At 36.3% G+C, this 22,716-nt stretch overlaps 1 protein-coding gene across 20 annotated transcripts in view; it reads right to left on the bottom strand.

The window, feature by feature from the left end:
• The window catches only part of LOC105194631 (forkhead box protein P1), a 322,192-nt gene that overhangs the window by 8,461 nt on the left and 291,015 nt on the right, over positions 1-22,716 (bottom strand). For 9 of the 20 annotated variants that reach the window (XM_039454866.1, XM_039454856.1, XM_039454865.1 and 6 more), the window contains 11 exons: positions 20,068-20,682; positions 19,499-19,561; positions 17,514-17,763; positions 15,685-15,789; positions 15,391-15,565; positions 13,728-13,914; positions 12,219-12,525; positions 11,402-11,470; positions 9,499-9,575; positions 8,882-8,983; positions 3,004-5,108 (listed from right to left, as the gene is read on the bottom strand). In XM_039454866.1, coding sequence (XP_039310800.1) covers positions 4,437-5,108; positions 8,882-8,983; positions 9,499-9,575; positions 11,402-11,470; positions 12,219-12,525; positions 13,728-13,914; positions 15,391-15,565; positions 15,685-15,789; positions 17,514-17,763; positions 19,499-19,561; positions 20,068-20,682 — 2,622 coding nt within the window. In that variant the 3' untranslated portion in view covers positions 3,004-4,436. Of the gene's footprint in view, positions 1-2,697; positions 2,874-3,003; positions 5,109-8,881; positions 8,984-9,498; positions 9,576-10,619; positions 10,665-11,401; positions 11,471-12,218; positions 12,526-13,727; positions 13,915-15,390; positions 15,566-15,684; positions 15,790-17,513; positions 17,764-19,498; positions 19,562-20,067; positions 20,683-22,716 lie in introns of those variants that run through there. The other 11 variants (XM_026130824.2, XM_026130826.2, XM_039454858.1 and 8 more) reach the window with 8 other exon arrangements.

Below are 22,716 nucleotides of genomic sequence, written 5' to 3'. Positions count from 1 at the left end.
CTGTGATACAAGTCGAGTCGCAACGATGAAAATCGAAGAATTCCACCCGAGGTTATAATTGTAACGTACAGTATACACAATTTACACATGCGCGAGTAGCCCTGACGTACGTATTCACTCAAACCAAGAACCATTCGCTCATTGCGGAAGCATGATGTAAGATGCTAAAGTTTATTTTGCGATTCTTAACTTTATTTGCCTTGAAATGGCATTCGTCATTTCATCTTAAAATGTTTTAAACTCTTAAGAAAATATATTCAAGTGTTTTCTAACATCAGACATGTAATTTGAAATGTTGTTTTCTACAAAATCCGATATTTAATACTTTTAATAGCTTTCCTCGTATTTTACTTCTTTAATCACTTCTTTAAAAATTTAAACAATTTTGTCATTAATCATCAAATAAAGAGATAAGATTTCTTTTATGAGATATGCATAACAAACTAAATTGCAAAATAGAGGAATTTCTCAGAAAAACGTCTAGTAAATATTTGCAATGTAGTTAAAAATCGCAATTGCAAAAGAAAACTGCATCCGATAAAAACTGAAGAAACAGAACTTGGCCAGAATACTGCACTGCTACATCACTCGGTAGAAATCAAATAAAAATGAACGCGCGTATGTAAAATGTTACGAACGTCTATTAAAGGGTATAGCAATTCTACGATCAAAAGAAGGGAAAAGTAATTCTCTACCGTTATGAGAGAACAAAAGAACAAACAGAACAAAAGGAGAAACGGAAGCGAAACTTCAACACAAAAGAACGCTTGCCCGCAGAAACACACCACTTTCACACGAAACGCTACGCGAATGGCATTACATTAAGCGTCATACGTTTATAAGCAGTGTTTCTAAAGTGGGTGGGACAGTTTAGAGGATTTAATTAGGGGGACGGATATTAAGGATTCAGGTAATCCATGCGAGCAACTAATTAATAGACACATTGGAGATCCGGCAACTCCGACCAAATCGTCCTGTTGTTGGGATGTTGCGGGATCGTGCAGGATTCAAGCTAGCACAGAGTGCAAGAGCCTCGGGTTACAATACTGGTGACGTATACGAGGATATCCTATAAACTCTTGGACGTCATTTGTAAAAGTGTGCAAACTTTGCTCTTTTTTTTTGAAATATAAAATCCTATTAAATTTTTTACGGAAAAAAAGAATTTTATTTCTGACAAATATATAATTACAGATATTCTTTTTGACCAGTTGAGAACTAATTTTTTAGTAACAAACTAAACATCTTTCTAAATTTTAAATATGAATTATTTCGACATTTAAATAAATAAAATCTTTGCTCAAATTTACATTTAAAACACTAAAAATAAAACATTTTATATTATCTACCTATATTTATTTAAAAACAAGTATTATTTCGATATTTTGATAGAAAAAATACAATTTTAAAATGTGATAAAAAAAATATATATATATTTCACGTTTTACAATTGTTTTTTGTTTTTAAGTAAATATATAGATAGATAAAATAAAATGCTTTTTATAAATAAATAAATATATACATATACATGTATTCAGAAATGAATTTTTCAAAATATCGCGTACAATTAAAATGTTTTATATATCGATGTTTAATTATACAGTTTTGTTTATTGTCCTTTTGCGAACAAAATTTTAGTTGCATCTGCTAATGACATGTACTGTAATCAAATAAATTGAAAAATACTATATTTTCTTATTTTTTTTTATACCAGTTTTACGTGTTTTCATTTACATTATAAAATTGCCTATTTAATAAATGTTATTTATATAAGTTTATAAAATTGCACACTTATAACAAATAGACGAACAAAGTAATAGTGGGAGAATACACTACTATCCAGTTTCTTAAGGAATCGGAACTTTAAAGGCGCTCGAGGCAGGCATGATGCGGAAATCAATTTCAAAGGGATTGGACAAACTGGAGCTATTTCCTGCTGCCTTGACATGATTTACATTTTAAATTGTATCGCGAAATACTTGAAAATGGGAAAAAATTTTACACAGATGCAAAAATATTTTATTGATACTAACAAGTGATTGTGAAATATCTAACTAATCCAGATTAATTTTCGCATTTATAATTGCAGCTGTTAGTCTCGTAACAAATCATTAAAAAATAATATATTGAAAATAAAAAAAAAATTTATTAAAAAAATATTATTCTAATTTATGAAATATACTTAATAAAGTGTAGCGTTACAATTGCTTCATAAATACACGATAAAATAAATTGAAATTATGTTAAAATATACATACAACACGAATCGATATTAATTTTCAAAATATTAAATAAATGAAATATTAAATCAAACAGTTGTTTTCTAAATTTTAATCATTTCATGTACATCTCATTATATTCGCGTTAATCCACGTTTCACATTACATACGCTTCTTTGATTTATCGCAAAGTTCAATATAACGAAACGGTTTCGCTGTTTCGAAGCAAATTCTTTATTCCAAAGGGTATGTCGTTATGTCAATATAACAGTAACAGCTGCAACTGTGCACATCCGCGGAGTAAATGTGCACAAAGACTTTCAAAGGCAGCAGGTTGTAAAGCCCATTTAGTGGTTCGATTTGTAGACAACGACCAAGCGAAAACGTCCCGGTCGCCGCGTTCATAAAAAAGTACCGCGGTAAGGTCAGAACGTCGCGCCAGCCAGCCAGCAGAATTCTAAAAAGTGGTAGTGCTTACTGTGCGGAGAGGTGGGGTGGAGTGGGTGATGGGGTTGGGTCATATTTCCTGGGGCGGCCGCGGGACAGATGCCGCCGCTTTACGAACTCGGCGTCGTCCACCATCCAGAATGACCCGAAGTCGTCCTCATAGCGCACAAAACACTTGTGCAATGATAGATTGGTGCGGATCGCGTTCTGTATACACAGACAAGACCACCAAGAAATAGAGAAAAAGAGAGTAAAAAAGACAAGGTTTCTGGTTGTTTTTTTTTGCAGTTGATTTGCGCATTTTTTTACGCTTTTCTTTCTTTCTTTCTTTAATTTGCGCTCGGCCCGCGCTCGCTGCTCGCCACCCTTCGTTACGGGGGATGGGCCTCACGTATTTGCGCGGGGCCGATTTATGCTTCCCGGGTCGCGCGTTTCACGGGCGACCCGAACGCACCAGCGACGCTGGCACGTCCCCTTTGCCGACGGCTCCGTCGCTCTTATCGTGTCGCCGGGATACACATACTAATGATCCCGGCACGATCTCGGACTTTTCAGAGAGAGCAAACAGCAGCACAGATTCGCAAAAAGAAGGGATGGAACAAATCAGAGAAAATAAAAACAGAGACGCAGAGTAATAAAACAAACGTAGTAAGGCGGCTTCCTCTCACTACCTGACAAAGTGCAACACTGCGGTTCTCACTCTGTTCCGGGGAAGGGGGGCAATTCCGCTTCCGGGCTTCCGGGGGCTTTTCGAGACTAGACTCGGGCCAAGAGAGACTTTTACTCGGCCCCCGCCGAGTTCTCGATCGGGTTAGTCGCTGCAAAGCTCACATGCTCGTTATGAAAAGCACACACGACGTATACTACGGATTCCCATCTCCGAGAGAACGTGATTAGCATCTCTAAACTCTCTTTCTATCTGTGTGTTTCTTTTTGTTTTTTTCCTTTCGTCTGTTGTGGCTCTTTCATCGGCGACGCACTTTCACGCAACATCCACGCACCCACCAGACTGCCGACTACCATCACACGACGACGGGCAAGTAAGAAGTTCACACACACGCGGGTTCAAACACAGTGATGACGGTAGTTTCTCGAGTATTTCAGTCTGCGTAAACATAAACTTATTTGCAAAGAGTACTGTGGAACTTTCCATTTGTCGCGCTACGTTCTCCAATTGAGACAAGAAACATTAAGGAACCCGAAATAAGAACTGTAGGTTACGATTTTGAAAACTTTTGATTTCGTTCGCTAATACGATAAGCTCTTATCTGCGAATTACGTTATAAACGGCACCTCGAGAAACTGCATGTTAGCAGCAAACATACAGACAGACGACACAAGCGACGTACAGTAAAGACTGTTATGGCGTTTAGGTGTATAAAGAGGTTTTATACACACACAGATCTATACGTATGAATGCGCACGTATCAAGTACAAACAGGTACAGTATACTATGAGAGAGATGTAAAACAGGGAAACACGACGTAGACATTTTGTGTAGGCGATCAAATATATATATATATGAATTAAAAAAAGAGAAGTAGAAAGAAATGCACAGGAGAGCGTGCGTGTATGTGCGTATACATACATACGAAGGCCACAAACGCATCGATACGTGCGTTCGCCTTTAAGTCGCATATATAGAAATATATATAGTATATATAAAACAGATATATAATATTAAAAATACATATATATAAAAAGAGCTATATATATATACGTATAAGATAGAATATTCTTAATATATAAATATGTGTAAATATATAAATATCAATATATAAAAGTATGTATAAAAAGTATGTAAAAAGTTATATAAATATGATATAAAACTGTAGAAAAATTGGCAGTATAGTAAAGGGGGCTGGGGGGGGGGTTGGTCAGCGGTACGACTATAAATATAGTAAAAGCGAATAAGAGTGAATATAAATATGATTTAAGTATATGTATAAAAAGACAGAGTAAGAGAGAGAAAGAGAGAGAGAGAGAGAGAGAGAGAGAGAGAGAGAGAGAAGTATAGATATATAAAGGGAAGGATTTCGGAAACGGGGTGAGATCATAGGGGAGTTTGTGACCCGGAGAAGCTGTTTCCCTCGATACACTCGAGAGAAGGATAGAGTGCGGGCTTCGGTCTCCGCTCGAAGAGAAAAGGAGCCGAAGGGAAGTAGTAAGAAATATCGGTGTGAGAGAAGAGAAAAAGTGAGAAAGAGAGAGAGATAGAGAGATAGAAAGAGAAAGAGAATAAAGAGAGTAAAAAGCGCGGTTGTAATAATTTTTTTTCTGATCGATGGGGGCATGGGGAGGGGCAACGTACCCGGTCGTGCTGCAAGCGCGCTGTGGGCGTCTCTTGTAAAACTCCACTTCGTCCACCGTCCATACGGCCCCTTTCACGTTTTCGACTCGCATGAAACATTTGTGGAGAGACAGGTTGTGTCGCACTGCGTTCTATACAAAATAATACACAGACTAAATAAGCAACGCAAAAAACGAACGAAGCCAACTCAATCACGGTCCCGGTAGTCGGCGAAGGGGGGAAAAGGATTCACGGTCGTTCGTGGACGCGTGTGTGTACGTGTACGTGCGGGCTTGTATGTTACGCAGGCGGTAGAGAGTCCTCGACATCGGGTGATGATGACCGATCACGCTGATGAGGCAAGAATGGATGATGATCGTGAGACCGAGGCGCGAGGTTGCTAAGTGAGACGTGCGATATTGTGCGTGTGCCGTATGATTTGTCGAGGTGCCAAGGTGCCAACGAGCAGCGTTGCGAACGATCTCGTTGAGTGCTCGTGCACGGAACACTCTGTGCATCGAGCGCGCGCAGAACTTTGATTAAACACATCTCCCGATGTTTACCGCATCGGTGTATCAATATCTTGAGTTAATATTATGCGAATATACGTATACGTTGCGTATGTTTCAAGTTTTTTCCTCTTTTCTTTTCTCAAAGCTTTTTTATATACAAGATATTTCAAATGGAGTTCTCAATAAAGTCTCGACATAATTGATAGAGATGTGCGAATCAAAATTTTTTTATGCCAAATTGAATCATTTGTTTGAATCTGAATTAATAACATTTTACTCGAACCGAATCGTTGAAACGTAACGTCTAATTAACAACATAATTATCGTTACATTCAATTTTAATATATAAATAATAAAAAGATTTTTTATAAGAAAAATACTAATGTAAAGTCATTTTAAATATGATTTTATAAAATTATTAATAAGTGATTCGTATTCGAAACCGTTAGATTTGAAATTTTCGTATAGTTAGAATTCGAACCATAGAGATTTAAATTTGTTGGAATAGTTCGCACATTTCTATAGTAATTGGTTAGCTTCAATAAGATTAAAATTTACCGCGATGCTAACAGAGAGGGATATAGATATAATTAAATAAAACAAATTTATCTGTCAATAAATACCGAAGCAACGTATTTTTCAATGTTTTTACCGTGAAACTAAAATCTATTTATTCAATATATTGGTAAAAATATATATAAAACGGGCAATAATAATTAAAGTGTTGCAATTTAATTTCAATTAAAGTTATTAATCCAATAAAGCGTATTTGCATATTAACGTTACGAGTAAACTTCGGTTATACAGAAAAGTTACAATCGCGCTCTCCCGAATATTTTATGACTTCATGCACTTTTGCACAAAATGACAGTTTCAGTCTTATAGTTGTGGCCTCGATCTATAACCTAGATCTTGTGTATTTCCTCGTTTTAATGCAATTCGTGTCTTTGCAAATAATAATTTTGACCTAGATCAATTTTAGGATGACCTGTTCAACAACGCTACTCTTGAGAGCTCATGTCAGCCATCTTTGAAGATGCGCAAAAAGTATGATATATTTAAAAACAGACATGTATAAATAAATTATGAAAGTGTCTGTTGCCATTTAAAGAATAACGAACAGAAATATTCGCAAAAAGTTCTATAATAGCTGTAGCTTTCATTTTACTTTGAAGTAAAATATATTTTTATTAATGTTGTTATATAATTACTGTATTTCTTTTGCAACAGAAAAATTAATTTAAAGTCATTCAAAGATAGATGATATGATGGCTACTTGGCATTCTTGAAGAACATAAGCAAAGCTGCCACCTTAAACTTAAATTGGAAACTTAATATTGCTGTATCGTTTCTACATTTTTTTTTAATTCAGGAGTATATTTTCCAACAATTTAAATATTGGAATGATAAATATCTTCAATAGCGTTTTTAAAGAAAAAGCTGTTCATGGAATGTAAATAGAGTTTTAGAAATGCTAAGCGAACAAATGAAATAACGCAAACTAGTAACAATAAATGTCAAATAAGCAGCGCAAATTACTACGCAAGTGCAATGGTGTATTTAAAAAAAAAAAATTCTCTAAAAATGCAATTATTCAGTCACGACTATTATCATTAAAAAATGGCCGGGCAAGTCTTCCAGGTGGCAGCCAACAAAGAAGAAAGAAACAGAAATCCGCAACGCGGTTGTGACATATATATACAAAAGAAATAATAGATACAGAAAAAGGTCTAGTCAACCGATTAGTGGCAATAATAACGCGATTGCCATCAATAATAATGGCGATGATGATCGGTGACAATGATGTCGGTGACGATGATGATGATGATGATGATGATGATGATGATGATGATGATGATGATGATCGCTGTTAGCACAGAAGGAAACCGACAATGAAATCGCGACGTCGAAGGCCGCATGAGGATGTAACGAACCAAAATATGATTAATCGAAAGAGACACGGTTTGTGGCATTCCTTTATCGTTAATGCACAGCTAAGTCATCTAAAATCTAGGGGCAACGACAACAATTATTCATGCCGCAGGGCCGAATATAAAGTTCGACGAGGCCGCGCGTCGATGACGTGTCTGTTCGCCATCCGCTATCGCCGGCGTGCTGGTCCCTCTCTGGTCTCGGCTCCGCTCCGCTCCTTCTCGTTCCCTCCCACTCTGTACGGCAAACCTGTTTGCGTATCTTTTTTTTTATGTTTTCATATACACATAACCATGCGAGGCGAAGCGTCATGGCAAACGTCAATTACTTTCACGCACACTCGCACACACGCAAAAAAACGCACGCGCGCAAACACTCTTGCCAACAAGCGGTTTGTCACGTCGGCTTACAAATCGATCATGAACCATCGGCACGTTATATTCGTTGCTTTCGGAGACCCGAGACGCGAAACATATTAAGTTTTTATTACCGTGCTCTGCGCGACGTTTAATCGGCAATTTTATTCGGTCGATTCGTTTCGGATTAAGTCAATGATGATAATCATTTAAATAATATACGCCCTTTTGTCAGAATAAAGCAATTCACGAGACTTCCAGCGAACACATCTCTATTATTATTTAATGCGTTTTTGATAACACGCTATTTCTCTTTCGAATATATTGGCAGCGATCACTTTAAACGATAAAATAATTGACGTAATGTGCCCGTAGAGATATATAAGATTAGTACAATAATCATCTGTAAAAACATTTCAATTCTATTTACCGTTGGTTTAGTTTTACTATTAGTTTAAGAGAATTGCTGTTATTCTGACACGCGACGCTATCGAGTGGTATGCGAAGGAGGGGAAATGGAGAAGAATATAATGACAGATGGCTCATAAATGACTCGTAATATGTCATATTTCACATGTTACCAGTTCTCCCCCCTTTTCGAGAAAGCAACACAACTATCATTACCAGCTGCTCTGCCCGGCACGTCACTTAGCCTGTTAATCCAAATCAATACATATAATTATCCGAAATTCTCCGATAAGCTGTCATCCTTTCTTGTTAAGCGCATTCAGCTTAATCCGCTCGTATAAACACAAATTGCGTGATTGTTTTATCCTTGTGACACTCCCGTTGCACAAACAGTTTCGTGCTAACTTCGTTCCAGTTAAAAGATGAGTTACTTCCACTTTATCGTAACTCTGCCGCTATTTAAAGATCACGTTTTCAAATATACTTCTGTTTTCTTATGAACAAAATAAAACCGCTATAAGAGGTTTGGAATATTTTACACCTTGTAAAAATTACTGGCTGCAATAGTGAAAAGTTAGAAAAAAAAAGAATTGTGACAAAGAAGCTACTGGATATTTAGAATTTCAAGTCAAAAGTCTATCCGTTTATCCGTTTCTCATTTAATATTCTCGCTTTGAAACGATTGTTTAATTATACTACTGGAATTGTAAGATATACCTTCCACGTTGCTGCGTTGCGCCGGAAGTAGCAGAATGTGTTTTGGAACCAGTTGTAAATTTCGTTGAGCGTCAGCTGCTTCTCGGGTGATTCGATGATAGACTATGAAAAGAGCAACATTATAATTACATTAACTTGTTCTATTCTAAGCGGTAAAACGTCATGACCAGGGTATTAAGTGCCCACGAACGAAGAGATACCCTACGTATACACGTTATTGATTCGCATATCGTATAAAATTTTTCAGTTTTTTAGATTACAATATTACGCGATATTACATTCGAAAATATTATAATTCTCTAATAAAATGTGGTAAATCGAATTAATAAATAATAAAATAAATTTTATCGCACCTAGATAATTGTAGCGTGTAACAAGCTCCAATATAAAACGTTATTAAATCGAAATAATATTCAACGTAACGTGCTAACTTTACAAATAAATTGAAAATTAATTCTCAGTGTATTTCACAAATTAATAAAATAATCACGATAATACAATTGAAATTATTTTATATCGTATAAGGAAAGTCCCCACAATGGCGCGCTATGTTAATACGACGCGATGGGAAAATGCGATATCCGGAGAATCCTTCGACAATTGTATTAACCACTCACCTGCCGAATTAAGGATGCATACGTGAACGGCGGTCTGACGTCTGCATTCTTGTAGAATTCTCTATTTCGCTGAATTTCTGAAACCGGACGCAACAAATTTCATTTACCCTGTACATTGTTAAAAGCAGTAGCGGATCAAAAGCTAATATTATTATTATGGATAACAAGTAATTAAACTCGTATCATAATTTTTTTTACGCAAAAAGATCTGAACAATGGGATCACAACAAACAAGCAAACTTTGTGCCGATTACACGAAATTATGAAATTATGATAAAATCGGCTCTGAAGCGCCGAGTAAGCTAAACTGTAAGCACTTTTCGCGGTATTTTCTTGTATCCAGAAAAATTAAACCGATTTATATACATTTATATTAAATTTTAAATAAATTTTTCATGAAAAAAAAACTACTATGAATATACATTTTAAACGGCAATATGATGTAATATAAGGTATATTATTTCGATTTATTAATTTTATACTTTGTAGTTTTTATTAAATTACGTTCATCTAAATTCTTTATTTTTCCAACGAATTTCTAAATTTTAAAATAAGGACTGATGATCAAATAAATTTAAAACTGTATGCAAAATATATCAAAAATATTAACTAAAAATCGGATAATCTCTAAAATAATGATGATTTTTATATCTGCAGAAGCATGCTCTTACAAAAAAAATTATATTGAAAGAAGGTAATCCAAACATTGAAGTTCTCTATATTTGATTTTTTTGCAACTACTACTTTTTTTTATAAACAATTCTACATTATAATATTGATCTATGCTTTTGTATTATAATGAAAGCTTACGTATTTGTTCGCAAAAAATAAAATTCAAACCAAATACATGGATCACCTCTTTCGCACTTAAAAAAAAAGCGACCAAAAAATGAACAGCGGCTAATTGATTTCTCCAATCCCAAGTGTTTGCATGGGGTTTTGGAACATTCGCGATCTTAATTGTCTCGGGAGTTATCGGTAAAATTAGGAAAATTGACGCTACGTGGAAAGGCGGGGTGGGTAAAGACGAAGAGGGGAGGTGAGCGCTCATGCAAGGTGCATCCTTCCGTAAGAAAATCTGTAAGCCACAAATGGGAATGTGGAAAATAGGTTGACAGTACCTTGTTGGACGTCAAGGCCAGCACGCTCCAGCATGTAGGGCAGCCCTACACGGTGGGGAGGGCGGGCAGCACAAGAAATAAGGAAACAACAAAAGCATCGATAAGAAAGAGGTTCGAGCTGGCGGATGAAAGAATTTAATTTTCATCTCGTATCACAATTTCTTTTCTTATCGTATCGCAAATTTCCTTGCATCCCTCTCTACACACCTATGCTCGTTCTACGCCGCCAACAAGGTGTCGAACACTGTCGCTTCACGTGACATAGTCGCTACCATAAGTAATCTGTGCGTGTGGTACAATTTACGAGAGGAAAAGGCACGAGACCAAGAGAGGACCGTAAAGAGCACTTGCTACAGGATCGGTACTTTTTTATTTCATCGGAGTGAATATGATTTTGTGACGAACTTCGAAATGCCAAGAGTAATTAAAAATATACATACAATCAATGTATAATTATTTTATTACCTAGGATTAAGAATGTATCGATTGATATCTCTCTTATAAGACTCTGCGCTATAAATGTGAAATTGATAAAATATACAATATCGTGTACAACTTTTTATCGTATACAATGTTTTAGTTATCATTGTTCTTTTTAACGCCTAAGCAATATAATGTTGCTTGTTTTTCAAATATAAAAGTCTGTACAGAGTAATTTGAAAAAAAAAGTAAGAGCTTCTCTTATTAATAATTTAACAAGAGTTGCATTGTAAATAAAGTTTTTCGTGATGGTATTTCGAAGTTCGCGCATCACTCCGAGTATGATCTTGTGATATCGTTACCTTCGTTAATATCTATTCCAGATCTATCGACGGCTACTCTGCGCCTTACAGTGCCCTCGTCATACAGTCCTACGAATAGTATTTAATTTCTGAATTGTCATTTCTTTCGTTTCACCTTTCTTTGAGACGATATTAATCCACTTCCAAGTTCCCGTGTGCATTTCAAGTATAAAAGCTATACGTTCGGAAAATGGTTATATAGAAAAAAAATATATATATTTTAATTAAGAACATTAAATATAGAGTACGCTCCTATACAAATAAATAAAATATGAAAACTATACAATAGGAGTTCCGCTAAAAAGGGACAATTTAATTAGGAATGAATTAATATCACTAAACTCGATATAATAAATAGTATACAGATAATGCATGTATGTTTCGCAAATTGCAATTAATAAAACCATTTGGCAAGACATTTTAAATACATAATGTATATACATCTATTTTTTCTCTTTACATATATTTACACATATAATTAATAATGTAAAATGTTTTATTAATAAAACAAATCATTAACAGTTCAGCACTCTTTGATAAACAGAAATTTCAATTTTTATTGATAATAACGAAACATACTATACATTATGCGTTGATATTTCGACGTACCAACAATTTACTAACACAGGATCGACCATTTTCCTTGAAACAGGTAAAACGGAAGAGCTGTCGCAAAATTGATCTCGAAAGAAAATTGATCTTGGTAACGCAAAATGTGCAACTCTGGCCCTCATTAGTAGACCCTCACTAGAAGACCCTCAAATCTCACCTGTTAGGCGAGATAATTAAAGAATATGATACGAAAAGATGATCTTACCTCCTGCCAAAGAAAGAGCCGATTTATCGCTGATACGCCGTCTGATTGGGCCAGCCATACTTGGCATGCTGCCAGGCATGTTGGGCATGGGCGGTAAACTGGACATGTTGGGTATGGTCGGAAGCGGCATCGGGGCACTGCCAACGGGGGTGTTTAACGACGGAGGTAGCTGACCACCCGCGGGCGACCTCACGGCGGACACCAGCGCGGACATGGATACTGGTGACACCTGAGAGACCCCGAAATTGGGTGGCGGCTGACTCATTAGCGCAGTGGAAAAATTTAGCTTTGGTAAATTTGAGCCCGTCTGAAAAAAGAGAGTTTTCGAAATTGTGGAGAGATGAGGACAACGATGATAAAAAATATGGGCATCGAGTATGAATTAAAATTGTTGAACGAATTACTTTAGAATTATAAATGCGAAACGAGAGAGATATTAAAAGAGACTTTATGTAATTTGTACACATTGCAAAGGTGGATTTTTGAAATTTTATTAATTTCATAAACTCAAAAAAATTAAAAATCTCACGGTTGTAACTTTGAAAATTATTGCACTCGAGCTTTTATCTTGTAAACCACACGAGTAATGTAACATTTATACTTTCTTCATAAATCTCATGATAAATGAAACTCGTATACATTTAACGCACTTAATACGAATATTCACATCAATTTATGCATTTCGCAACGAATATCTTATTACATATCATAGTACCGTACACGAGCAATCTGATCTCCGTAGCAGAACTACTCACACAGCGACATTAAAATAATTAAGCCGTCGCCGTCGAGCGTTGTCGCTGGGCGGAGGGCTAATGCGATATTGGTATTCTCCGACTGCCCAACTTGTTAGGGGTTTTAATTAAGGCGATATAAAATTACCGCGGCTCCGATGAATTATTAATGCAAACTTTATGTATAAATTAGCACTCGACTCGGCGGCACGTTAAAACTGAAACTCGCGTTGTTGTTAGCGGGCCGCGAGAAGCTCGTAAAATCTTCCAACGAGCTGGTCTGTCATGAAAATCCGGCTTTACGATCTCGTAGCAATATACCGCAGCGGAGAAAGTTTACGCATCGCGGTCGGATCGTTTTTCCGGGTTCAGCTCTCAGCATCCATTTTACAGAGAACCCTTAAGTGTATTATAATTGTGGATTACGATCAAAATTTTCTTTTGTTCCGTAACATAATATTCTTAAGTATGGTAGAAAAAATTATTTTCAATAAATGTAATTAATTCATTGTTCTTTTAACGAAGAAAAAGTTAGGAAAATGATATTTATAAATTATTCTTATTAAGTAATTACGATGTACAGTAAAAATTACGTCTGAATTTTGTTGCGATGATGACGTTGAAAAAAATTGAATATCTAAAATATATCGCAGAAATTGGCGTTTTCATAATTATCGAATGTCTTTTAATCAATAAATAATTAAATAAAATAATAAAATAAAATAAAGAAAAGTATCGAAGAGTAAGCATTATAAATATAATAAGGAGAACTTACCGATGACTCGGATGACTTTGGCGGTTCCGGGGAAGCCATTTGTTTTGCCATGTGCAAGTGATGCATCATGGCACCTAGTCGATCTCGCTCTTTTTGCAACTGAATTTCTAGCTGCGACACTACTTGCATCTGGACCCTGGCTTGTGCTGTCGATCGGTCATCCAATGTGTGCTCTGTATTTAAGTGTCTGTAATTTTTCAAAATTAATTACAGTTTAGTTCAGGTTGCAGTTTCAATTGATGCAATCATAAATATTATGATGCTGTAAAAATAAAACTTAAAAAATGCTAATTAAGCAACACTAAATAATTCGTAACATTTTAAAATTGTAACCACTTATTGATCCTTTCGTTAAACTGAATTAAATAATAAAAAGAATATAGGTATGAGTGCAATAAAATTTATATAAAATTGAAATTAATTTATTAAATTTATTATCATTACGTTTATGTTTCATATGCATAGAATTTTCATTTTAAGTTATTTAATTTAGCGTAATCTATTCTCTTGTCATGGCAAATCTAATGAACATAGGTACCATTAATTTAAAAGCTGTTTTTAAATTTTTACTTTGATTTCGAATCAAATGAGTAAAAATTAAATGATACACACGCAGTCTACGTTTAATAATAAAAAATACAAAAATGTAACAATGACAGTCATGCAATTATCTTGCGAGAGACGCAAAAAAATCTGCGCGGCGAAAAGCCACGAAAAATCCCGGGCACGTAACGCCTCCATTCTCCAACTACGGAAACTCAAACCCCCAGGAGACGCCAGGACAGAAAATTAAGCTTCGCCGCGTCGCAGGTAAGAGGATGGGGTGCCAACAACGCCAACAAGATTCCGTATTTAAGAATTTCCGTAATCCTTCTTCGTCGACGGAACGGACGGCTGTATCGACGAGAGTGGAGAGGAGTGGCGAGAGGAGCGGGTCGGTCGGTTGAAAGAACGAAGATGCGGGAAGGTCGAGGGAGCTCGAACGGACGAACCGAAGGGGGGAGTGGGACAGAAAGGGATTAGACTGAGGGGCATAACGATGCGGTCGAATGTCGTGAATATTAATGAGACAAAGGTAATTAGCGTTTTTCTTTTTTTTTTAAGTAACGGCTTGTTTGAGGGAGAGTTTGCACCGAGACGAGCTACGTGATTACGAAGGTTCCTCCGGATGGGATGGAGCATGCGGTTGCGTCTCGAAGCCGATGAGCGAAAGCGCTTGATGTCAATGAGATACGCTGACACGAGCGATTTTTCTACACTTTCTTTGCCTCATTCTCCCCAATTAAATTACCGACTTTACCCCTCCTATTTCTTCAGTCTCCCGTGTACGAGGTATTCGAAACTTCTTTCTCGCGTTTATCTATTTGCTTGAAAACGGTTTGCTCTTCAAAAATATAATAGACAATAACATCTGACTTGGTGCAATGCAAATTATGGATGTTTTTCAATTTGTTATTAATTTAAAAAAATTACGATAAGTTTCTTTATGTTAATAATAAGAAATACTAAAATTGTATTCATGAAAATTTGTTTAGTAGCTCTCTGGAAGAGATTTTTACCGAATTTGCAACAAAAATATTTGGATAATAGCGCAGATGATTTTTAGACGTCAAAAATACAGTTAACAAAATACATAGGAAAAAAAATAGATCGCAAAACTTACTTAAGGAATGCTTGATAGTCTTCACAAATTACTTCACAGCCTGGCCACTTGCAAACCCCATGGCCATAGAGGGGATGAACCTTGTCGTTGCAGGAGGCATCCAGCGGCTTCTCGTCCATCGGTGTTGTGCCGTTCACCTCGGACCGTCGGCTCGAAGCTATCGAATTCAGAATGCCTGCGATAGTTCGGCAAACGAACGTCGCATTCGCAAAAGTAAAACATAAGCATGGAAAATTAGAGTACCAAAACGAGCGCGCGCGAGATCAAAGGAGAAGCGTGAAACTATTGTTTTACCGTTCAATCCAGAATTGGATTTCGGCACATTGGAATTCTGATGAGATTCCGGCGTATCCGAGGGCTCTGACTTCCATGACGGTAGATTATCACTTGGTGGCAAACCTTGAAATTTAGAAAAAAAGCACTCATTTATAAATGATTGAAGAGATGACAATCGTCAGTCTATTTGTCACGGTGGGCTTAAGAATAATTAAGAAAAGACCGTGAAAACAATTAAAATCGAAATATCACAATATTAAATTCATAAGCAATTTAATAACATTAAAGCTGCTTAGATTATGTCTTAATATAAAAAAAACTCATAAATACTCAATCATAAATGCTTAAAGTAGATACTAAATCTTTCTCATCTCAAAGTAGTTACATGTGAAGTAAACATATGGACGAAAGACAAAGAAACGCGTTGAAAAGGAGGCATAGAAGGAATATAGAAATGCGAAAAGAGAGAGAGAAAACTGAAAGAGAGAAGATGGTTGAACTTTTGAGAGGAAACAGAGAAGACAGAACGTGCGATGGGAATGCTAGATGCACGGTCAAGAATAACAGCCAGATTTCGTTTCACATATGAACTCTCGAATTCGAAGCAACTAACGATGAATCACGGCTGCTATTTCGAAATGATTCTTTCGAACATATGTATCACGTATACATATGCACTTGACGTGTCAGAAAGAAGAACATCGTTGGAGCGAGTACCGGTTTGTAATTGAAACGCTTCTGCGTGAAAAGTTTTGTCCAGGATGAAAAGCAAGAAAGGAAGAACACAAGAACGGGAGAATGGAAGAAGAGAAGAAGGAAATGAAATTAAAATGAAGAAACAAAACAAAGAAGCAAAAAGACGCAGCACGTAGGAAAGGTTATATGGGAAATGCTGGATCGTTTTCAGTTTAAAATCAAAGGGATTTGCCTCCAATATCAAAGCCTACCTTCGCCTTTGTGCATGTGCTGCTGATGACACGTTACGACAATGACACAAGTATGTCACGCGTCGCTGCAAGTACACGCGTGTGTTCTGTTGCGATATGTGTGATTGCCTTCATACGAATTCTCATGTTTATGCGATGTAATCGTGTTAGAACGTAAAAGCGTGACAATAACACGCGAGTTAAGAATATACGTTGTGCATAATTCCTTTATCACAAACGTGAACGTGCATTGATGAAAACGTTGACTTCCAGGCGATAATAATATATACTGATACAGAATGCATGCAAAAGATTAAAATAATGATCAACGATTATTTTTGAACAAGTTGTTATTTGTAACGTAGTATTATTTTCAAATCGAAAAACAGGAAAAGTTCTGAATATTTTTGTGAATAATTCTTCGTTATGTATATAACGGGTAGAGACAATATACTCGCACAATTAAAATTTGTCCTCAAATCATGTAGATACAGTCATGGAACAATATCAATAAATTTTTTTTAAGAACTTTGTTTTAAAATGATTTTCTCAGATTTATTAATACATCTATCACAATAAAATATAAAATAATTTGATTAAGTTTTGCTAGTTTGATTAAATTTATTTACTTAAATTACTTCGAAATACCTCCTATGCTGCTTTACATTAATTAAATTCTAAAAAAAATTATCTCTGTAAATGCGTGTGTTCTTATAATATTTCATCAAAAACATTTTTTACAGTCATTTTTTTTATCATTATGAATGTATCTCTTGCTCATAGTACTTTATAATCATCCATAATTTAATCATATTTAAAAATTACTTTACCAGACATACAAAAATATTTTGTATGTCTAATGAAGTAATTGCGAATAAAGAATGTAAAAATATGTTTTTTAAAATTATGACGCGTAAATACCTGAAGAAGGATTATGGCCTTGAAGACTCAGCCCCTGCTGCAACAGATATTGCCTTTGTGTAATTTGCAGTTGCTGTATCAGCTGCTGTTGCTGAATCGCTAGTTGCTGGAGAGGCGCCGATGCTTTCTTTTTGTCCGCCGTTTGCAATAAATGCGTCTGCTGAAATAAGTTCAGCTGCAATTGCTCCTGCAGTTGCTGCATTGCCTGCTCCAATTGCTTCTTATTGAGCTCAGCCAGCTGATGCTGATGCTAAAACAAATCAAACGCCGACATGCACAAATATAAATATATTTTATATCATTTTGTTAACTCAATTTATATTGATAATTATATTACTGTAATATATAAAATTGGTATTATGAAAAGCGAACGGCTTCATTCGTATAATTAAAAAAAAACTCAATTATTTTTATTTTACAAACATTATATTAGCTACAGAATATGTCTAGTTAAAAAAAATACAGATAATTAATTAAAAGTCAAACGTCGACAGTTTATTATTAAACGTCAGGAAAGTGAACATTTCATTCTCTTGCCAAATTAGTTGGTCGGAATAAAAAGGAGAGGAAAAAAAGGGGCGGCACTTACGTCTTGGAATGATGAATAAATCACGGGCGTAGATAATTCGCGGCACCAAGGGGGCAAGAAGATAGAGGGCAGTTGATGGGTAGCTCGAAGACAAACAACGAGACACAACGGCTGATGGCGATGCTTAATTGCTTACCTCACCCTCCGGACTAACTCCCTCTGCCTATTTCATTTCTCGGTCTCTCTCGGTGCGCCTCGAGGATATTTTAAAACAAACTTCGAGGTACGCACCCTTTATCATATTACTATAAACGAACACTCTGCACGATTAATGGGCGCAAACACGTTCTCGCTAATAAGCATTTTCCATGTTCAGGTTAAGCTTACGATTTCTTTATATTTCGTATATTTACTGTGTACGTTTTTTTTCCCCTGTAATTATCAATTTTCATGACGCTCAAGAAATTTTCAAGCAATTCATATTTTCAACGGAGCTAGTCTACAATATAAACTTCGTATAATATTTATTAAACGAGCGTTAAAGTTAATGCTATATTGACCCGTGATCTTTGGAAGACGATTGATCGAAATGTCTCTAACTCGGCGAGGTCCGGCGCGCACTTCCTTTTCTTCGAAGAGAATAGTTTCTGCTACAATAAACTACACGGTGCCATGAAAAATATTTGTTGTCGCTTGCATTGGTATTTTTGGAAAGGAATATCAGAGTGCTTATTGGATCGTAGGCGCCAGGATAACACTGTGGCTGGATAGCAAAAGTGGTTCGCGCGACGTGTATTGTTATCGTAACGATATAGAAGGGACTACCTGTTTACACAGACCGAGTATCAACCCTCTCGCTACAGCATCGAACTTCCCGGCGGTCCCGTCGCCCGCAAATTGCGCGTACGCCGAAATTCAAAACCTCTTTTAAGATTAGCTTCCTCATGAAAGTGTCTTACGTTTCCGTTTCGTTTGTTCAATTAAGAGTTAAATTTTAGATACCGTGTCATTAAATTACACCGCTATATTTGTATCTTGCTGCAATCGCTCGAGTGGTATGCGAAATAAAATTCGTATGCGAAATAAAAGTTACGGAAGATTTCTACCGATAAATTTATCCATTAAGTAAATAATTCGGCGAAAGAATTATTTTTCGTCGAAAGAACAACTTTTCTGCGCGACAAGGCTACAACTCGTGATTATCGCCTCGGCCAATTTCTGAATTGATTAACGTTATTATTAGACGTTATTGGTGAAATTATGTATCAGTGACATCATATACGAGTACATATAATGAATAAATCGATAGGAGTGAATTGGGAAAACGTTTTAGGAATAATTAATTTATATCGGACTACTGATTGCTTTGAAGGCTAATTGTTTCTCTTAGTAATATGAAACCTCCTTTTCATTTTACCAACAATGTAAAATAAAAACAATTGGAAATTTTACTTACATTCTTTAAAGAGGAGAAGTAACCGAACCGCTCCTGATTAGATGCATGATCGGAAGATGAATCCTGCAATTTAACAGAAAAATAAAGCAATAAAATAAATAATAAATGCAAAAACTGTAAAAACTAAAGCAAAGAATTTCATGTCTTGCAAAATCATATATGTATAAGAACAAAAATAGATATAAAACTTATTTTTTTTTAATTAATTGATCATAATATTGATGTGTTAAAATTTTTAGAATATATGAATTTATTACATATTTACAATTGTGTATATAACAAATAAATAAAAAAAAATAAAGTTTACTATAACAGAATTTAAATAATTTATTCATAAGAGATACGATATGCAAAAGAGGGTGTTATCATTTGTGTACATATTAGTATTCTTTCTGGTATCTCACATGTATCATGCATTTACAAATAATAAGCAAATAATAAAATTATTGCGTCATGTAGAAAAAAGAAACCTAATAAGCAAATAATCATCATTAAATATTCATATACATGCTTATCAGCAAGTGTTCACAAAACACCAAAAGAAATTAACGAGGACAAATGAAATTCACCTGATGGTGTTGCTGTTGCTGTTGCTGCATGTACAACGTGTGCTGCTGCATAAAAGACTGCAGTTGCGTGGGACTGAGTATGTGTTGCTGCAGCAGTTGTTGCATCTGATGAAGGCCGCTCGCCGAGCTGAGCATCATCTGCGAGGGGGTCTGCGACGGCGGAGCCCCTGGCGGGCCACCGGGTGGCGGGCCCTGGGAAGGATTCGGCGGCGAACCCCTCTGTGGGGCTTGCGGGCTCTGATGCGGGCTAGGTTGGGGCCCCGGTGCCCCTGAGCTAGGCTGTTGCGACTGCTGCGTGATGATTGGTTGCTTTTGCTGGGTCATGGGTGCTGGTGTCACTGCGTGTCCGGCGGGACTGAGCTTCCCATTGCTTTGGTACTCGATGCTAAGATCTTGCTGCTGCTGTTGCTGTTGTTGATCAGCAACGCCGCTGCCACCGCCGCCGCCGCCGCCTCCGCCGCCGCTGCCGGTCTCCGTTATATTGCCTCTACCGGAGTCGCGATTACGGACCGTAGATAGGCGATCCCTGTCGCGGCACTCGCGGTCCCGCGACGAGAAGACGCTGTCGCGCGATTGCTGTTGCTGCTGCTTCAGGGCTGCAAACAGCGAAGTAGCCTGCAATATGAAAATGGAGATCGAGAGCTCGATCAAAGGCTGTTGCGAGCTGCCTCGTGGAGGGAATAGCAGTTACACGTCCGTCGAGAAACATCATCAAAAATCCCAGTACTACTATTCTAGACATCCGGATTAAAATCGACCGGTATTTATGTAACGGCAAATTTCGAGATAAGAGACGAGAGTTAAATGAGAAAGATATAGCGCGCGACGCGGTACCATGAGGGAGCAAAAGAACAGCTCCAGGCGGAATATTCATGATATAAAAGCCACGTAATGTACATGCGTTAAACTTCTACCGTATTTTGAACAATATTGATCTTATCTAATGGTATTCGAGCGCGCGGGCCAGCCTCGGCTGCTCCGTCATCATTGGCTGGCTCGAAGGAAAACTCGCTGTTGTCTGAATGACGTCGGTTCGAGTCTCCGCGGCTGTTTACACAGCGGGATTTGTTTTATTAAGTTCCATCATCAAGCAGATTGTCGAGTGTAAAGGCAGAACCGAGCTTCTCTTCTGCCCTCGCTTCCCGCGAGGGTCGAAACTTTCGGGCGCGTTCCAGATGTCTCGATAAGTTCATCACTATTATTGTGTTATTGTATGATATAATGGGGCGGTATTAGACAATGTTCTCAGAGAAATTTATTACCCTTCATTACCATAAGATGTATATTTCATCATAGAAATATATATAACCGGGCTTTGCGCTTTCACAAGCTTGGCAACGGTGATCAATGTGGTATGTTCTAATGTAAAGACAGTTCTTGTGTAGATAATGATATCTTTAAAAAGCATTGTTTTCATTATTTGCTTATATAATCCTTTGTACATACGATTCGATAATTTTGTCCTGCGAATTTTTTTTCTTTGCAAAACTGTAGTTAAAAGAATTGTAATTTATATACAAGTTTTTGAAATAAACAACTATATTTTCTAAAGTTATAAAGTATATGTAAGAGTCAGTGAAGAATGTTTCTATATTTGAAAAACAAATAAAAAAAAAAAACGAACGACGTTGTGTGTAGATAAAACAAGAGAATTACTATTTCTCATAAACAACAAGATGTTATCAAAATAAAATCAGAATTTTAATAAATTATTTTAATAAAATTTTAAGGGTTTGAATTTTATTGCACGATAAATAATATTTATTATTACAGAATAAAGTATGGTTATATAAAAAGACATTTCTCACAAAGTAAATTTCGAAGATTTAGATTTTAACTCTTATGTGTATGCAGGTGATTTTTATTGGTTCATTAAGCAATTTAAGTTGTTTCTTACAAGATATCAAATAAAAAAACTATCCAACAATAACTTTGTATTTTACAGTACATGTAAAATACGTATTAATAAATCGCAAATCCAAATGAAACGGGTTTGTAAATCAATTATATCACGCGTCAGTCTAATCAATTGCTTGTTTTTCTAAACATTTGTCTTAAACATCTGTTATATCACGTACATTATAAGCAAAATGATGCACAAGACACGTTCGGCTGAAAATATTTCCAATTTGAATTTGTTGGCCTTGCACTTCGTGCCTTCGACGGGACCGAATTGCATAACAAACAATCATCGCGCAACAAAGTAATTACCACAAACACACGTGTCTCAGGGACACATCGCTTGTACAAATATTTATCATCGCGAAGATCCATCGGGCAACAGAACAGCAAAATAGCTTGTCGAAGACGCTCGTATGCGTTTTCCACGATGTGTTTATTCCGCGAATATATTCTTTTGTTTTTTTTTATTTTTATTTTTTTATTGCGTCGTTACACAGCGAAACTTTTGTCAGGTTTACTAGCATTAAAATATTAAATGATGCGAAACCGCTGACTCCGTCAATTGTGCTTTAGTCGTCGAAAACAATCCAACAATCAACATGCACGGCATAAATGCGTTTTTAATAATGAAATGCTGCTTATAACTATATGCTGTTTATAACTATGCTTCGTCATAAAAATCTCTTAAATACAGCAAAATGTAGTTTTTACCATGAATCCATATTAGTGCAAAAAATGTAATGCATC

The sequence above is a fragment of the Solenopsis invicta genome, chromosome 11 (genome assembly GCF_016802725.1).
Source record: "Solenopsis invicta isolate M01_SB chromosome 11, UNIL_Sinv_3.0, whole genome shotgun sequence".
NCBI classification, from domain to species: domain Eukaryota; kingdom Metazoa; phylum Arthropoda; class Insecta; order Hymenoptera; family Formicidae; genus Solenopsis; species Solenopsis invicta.
This window is presented reverse-complemented; position numbering and strand designations above follow the sequence as displayed.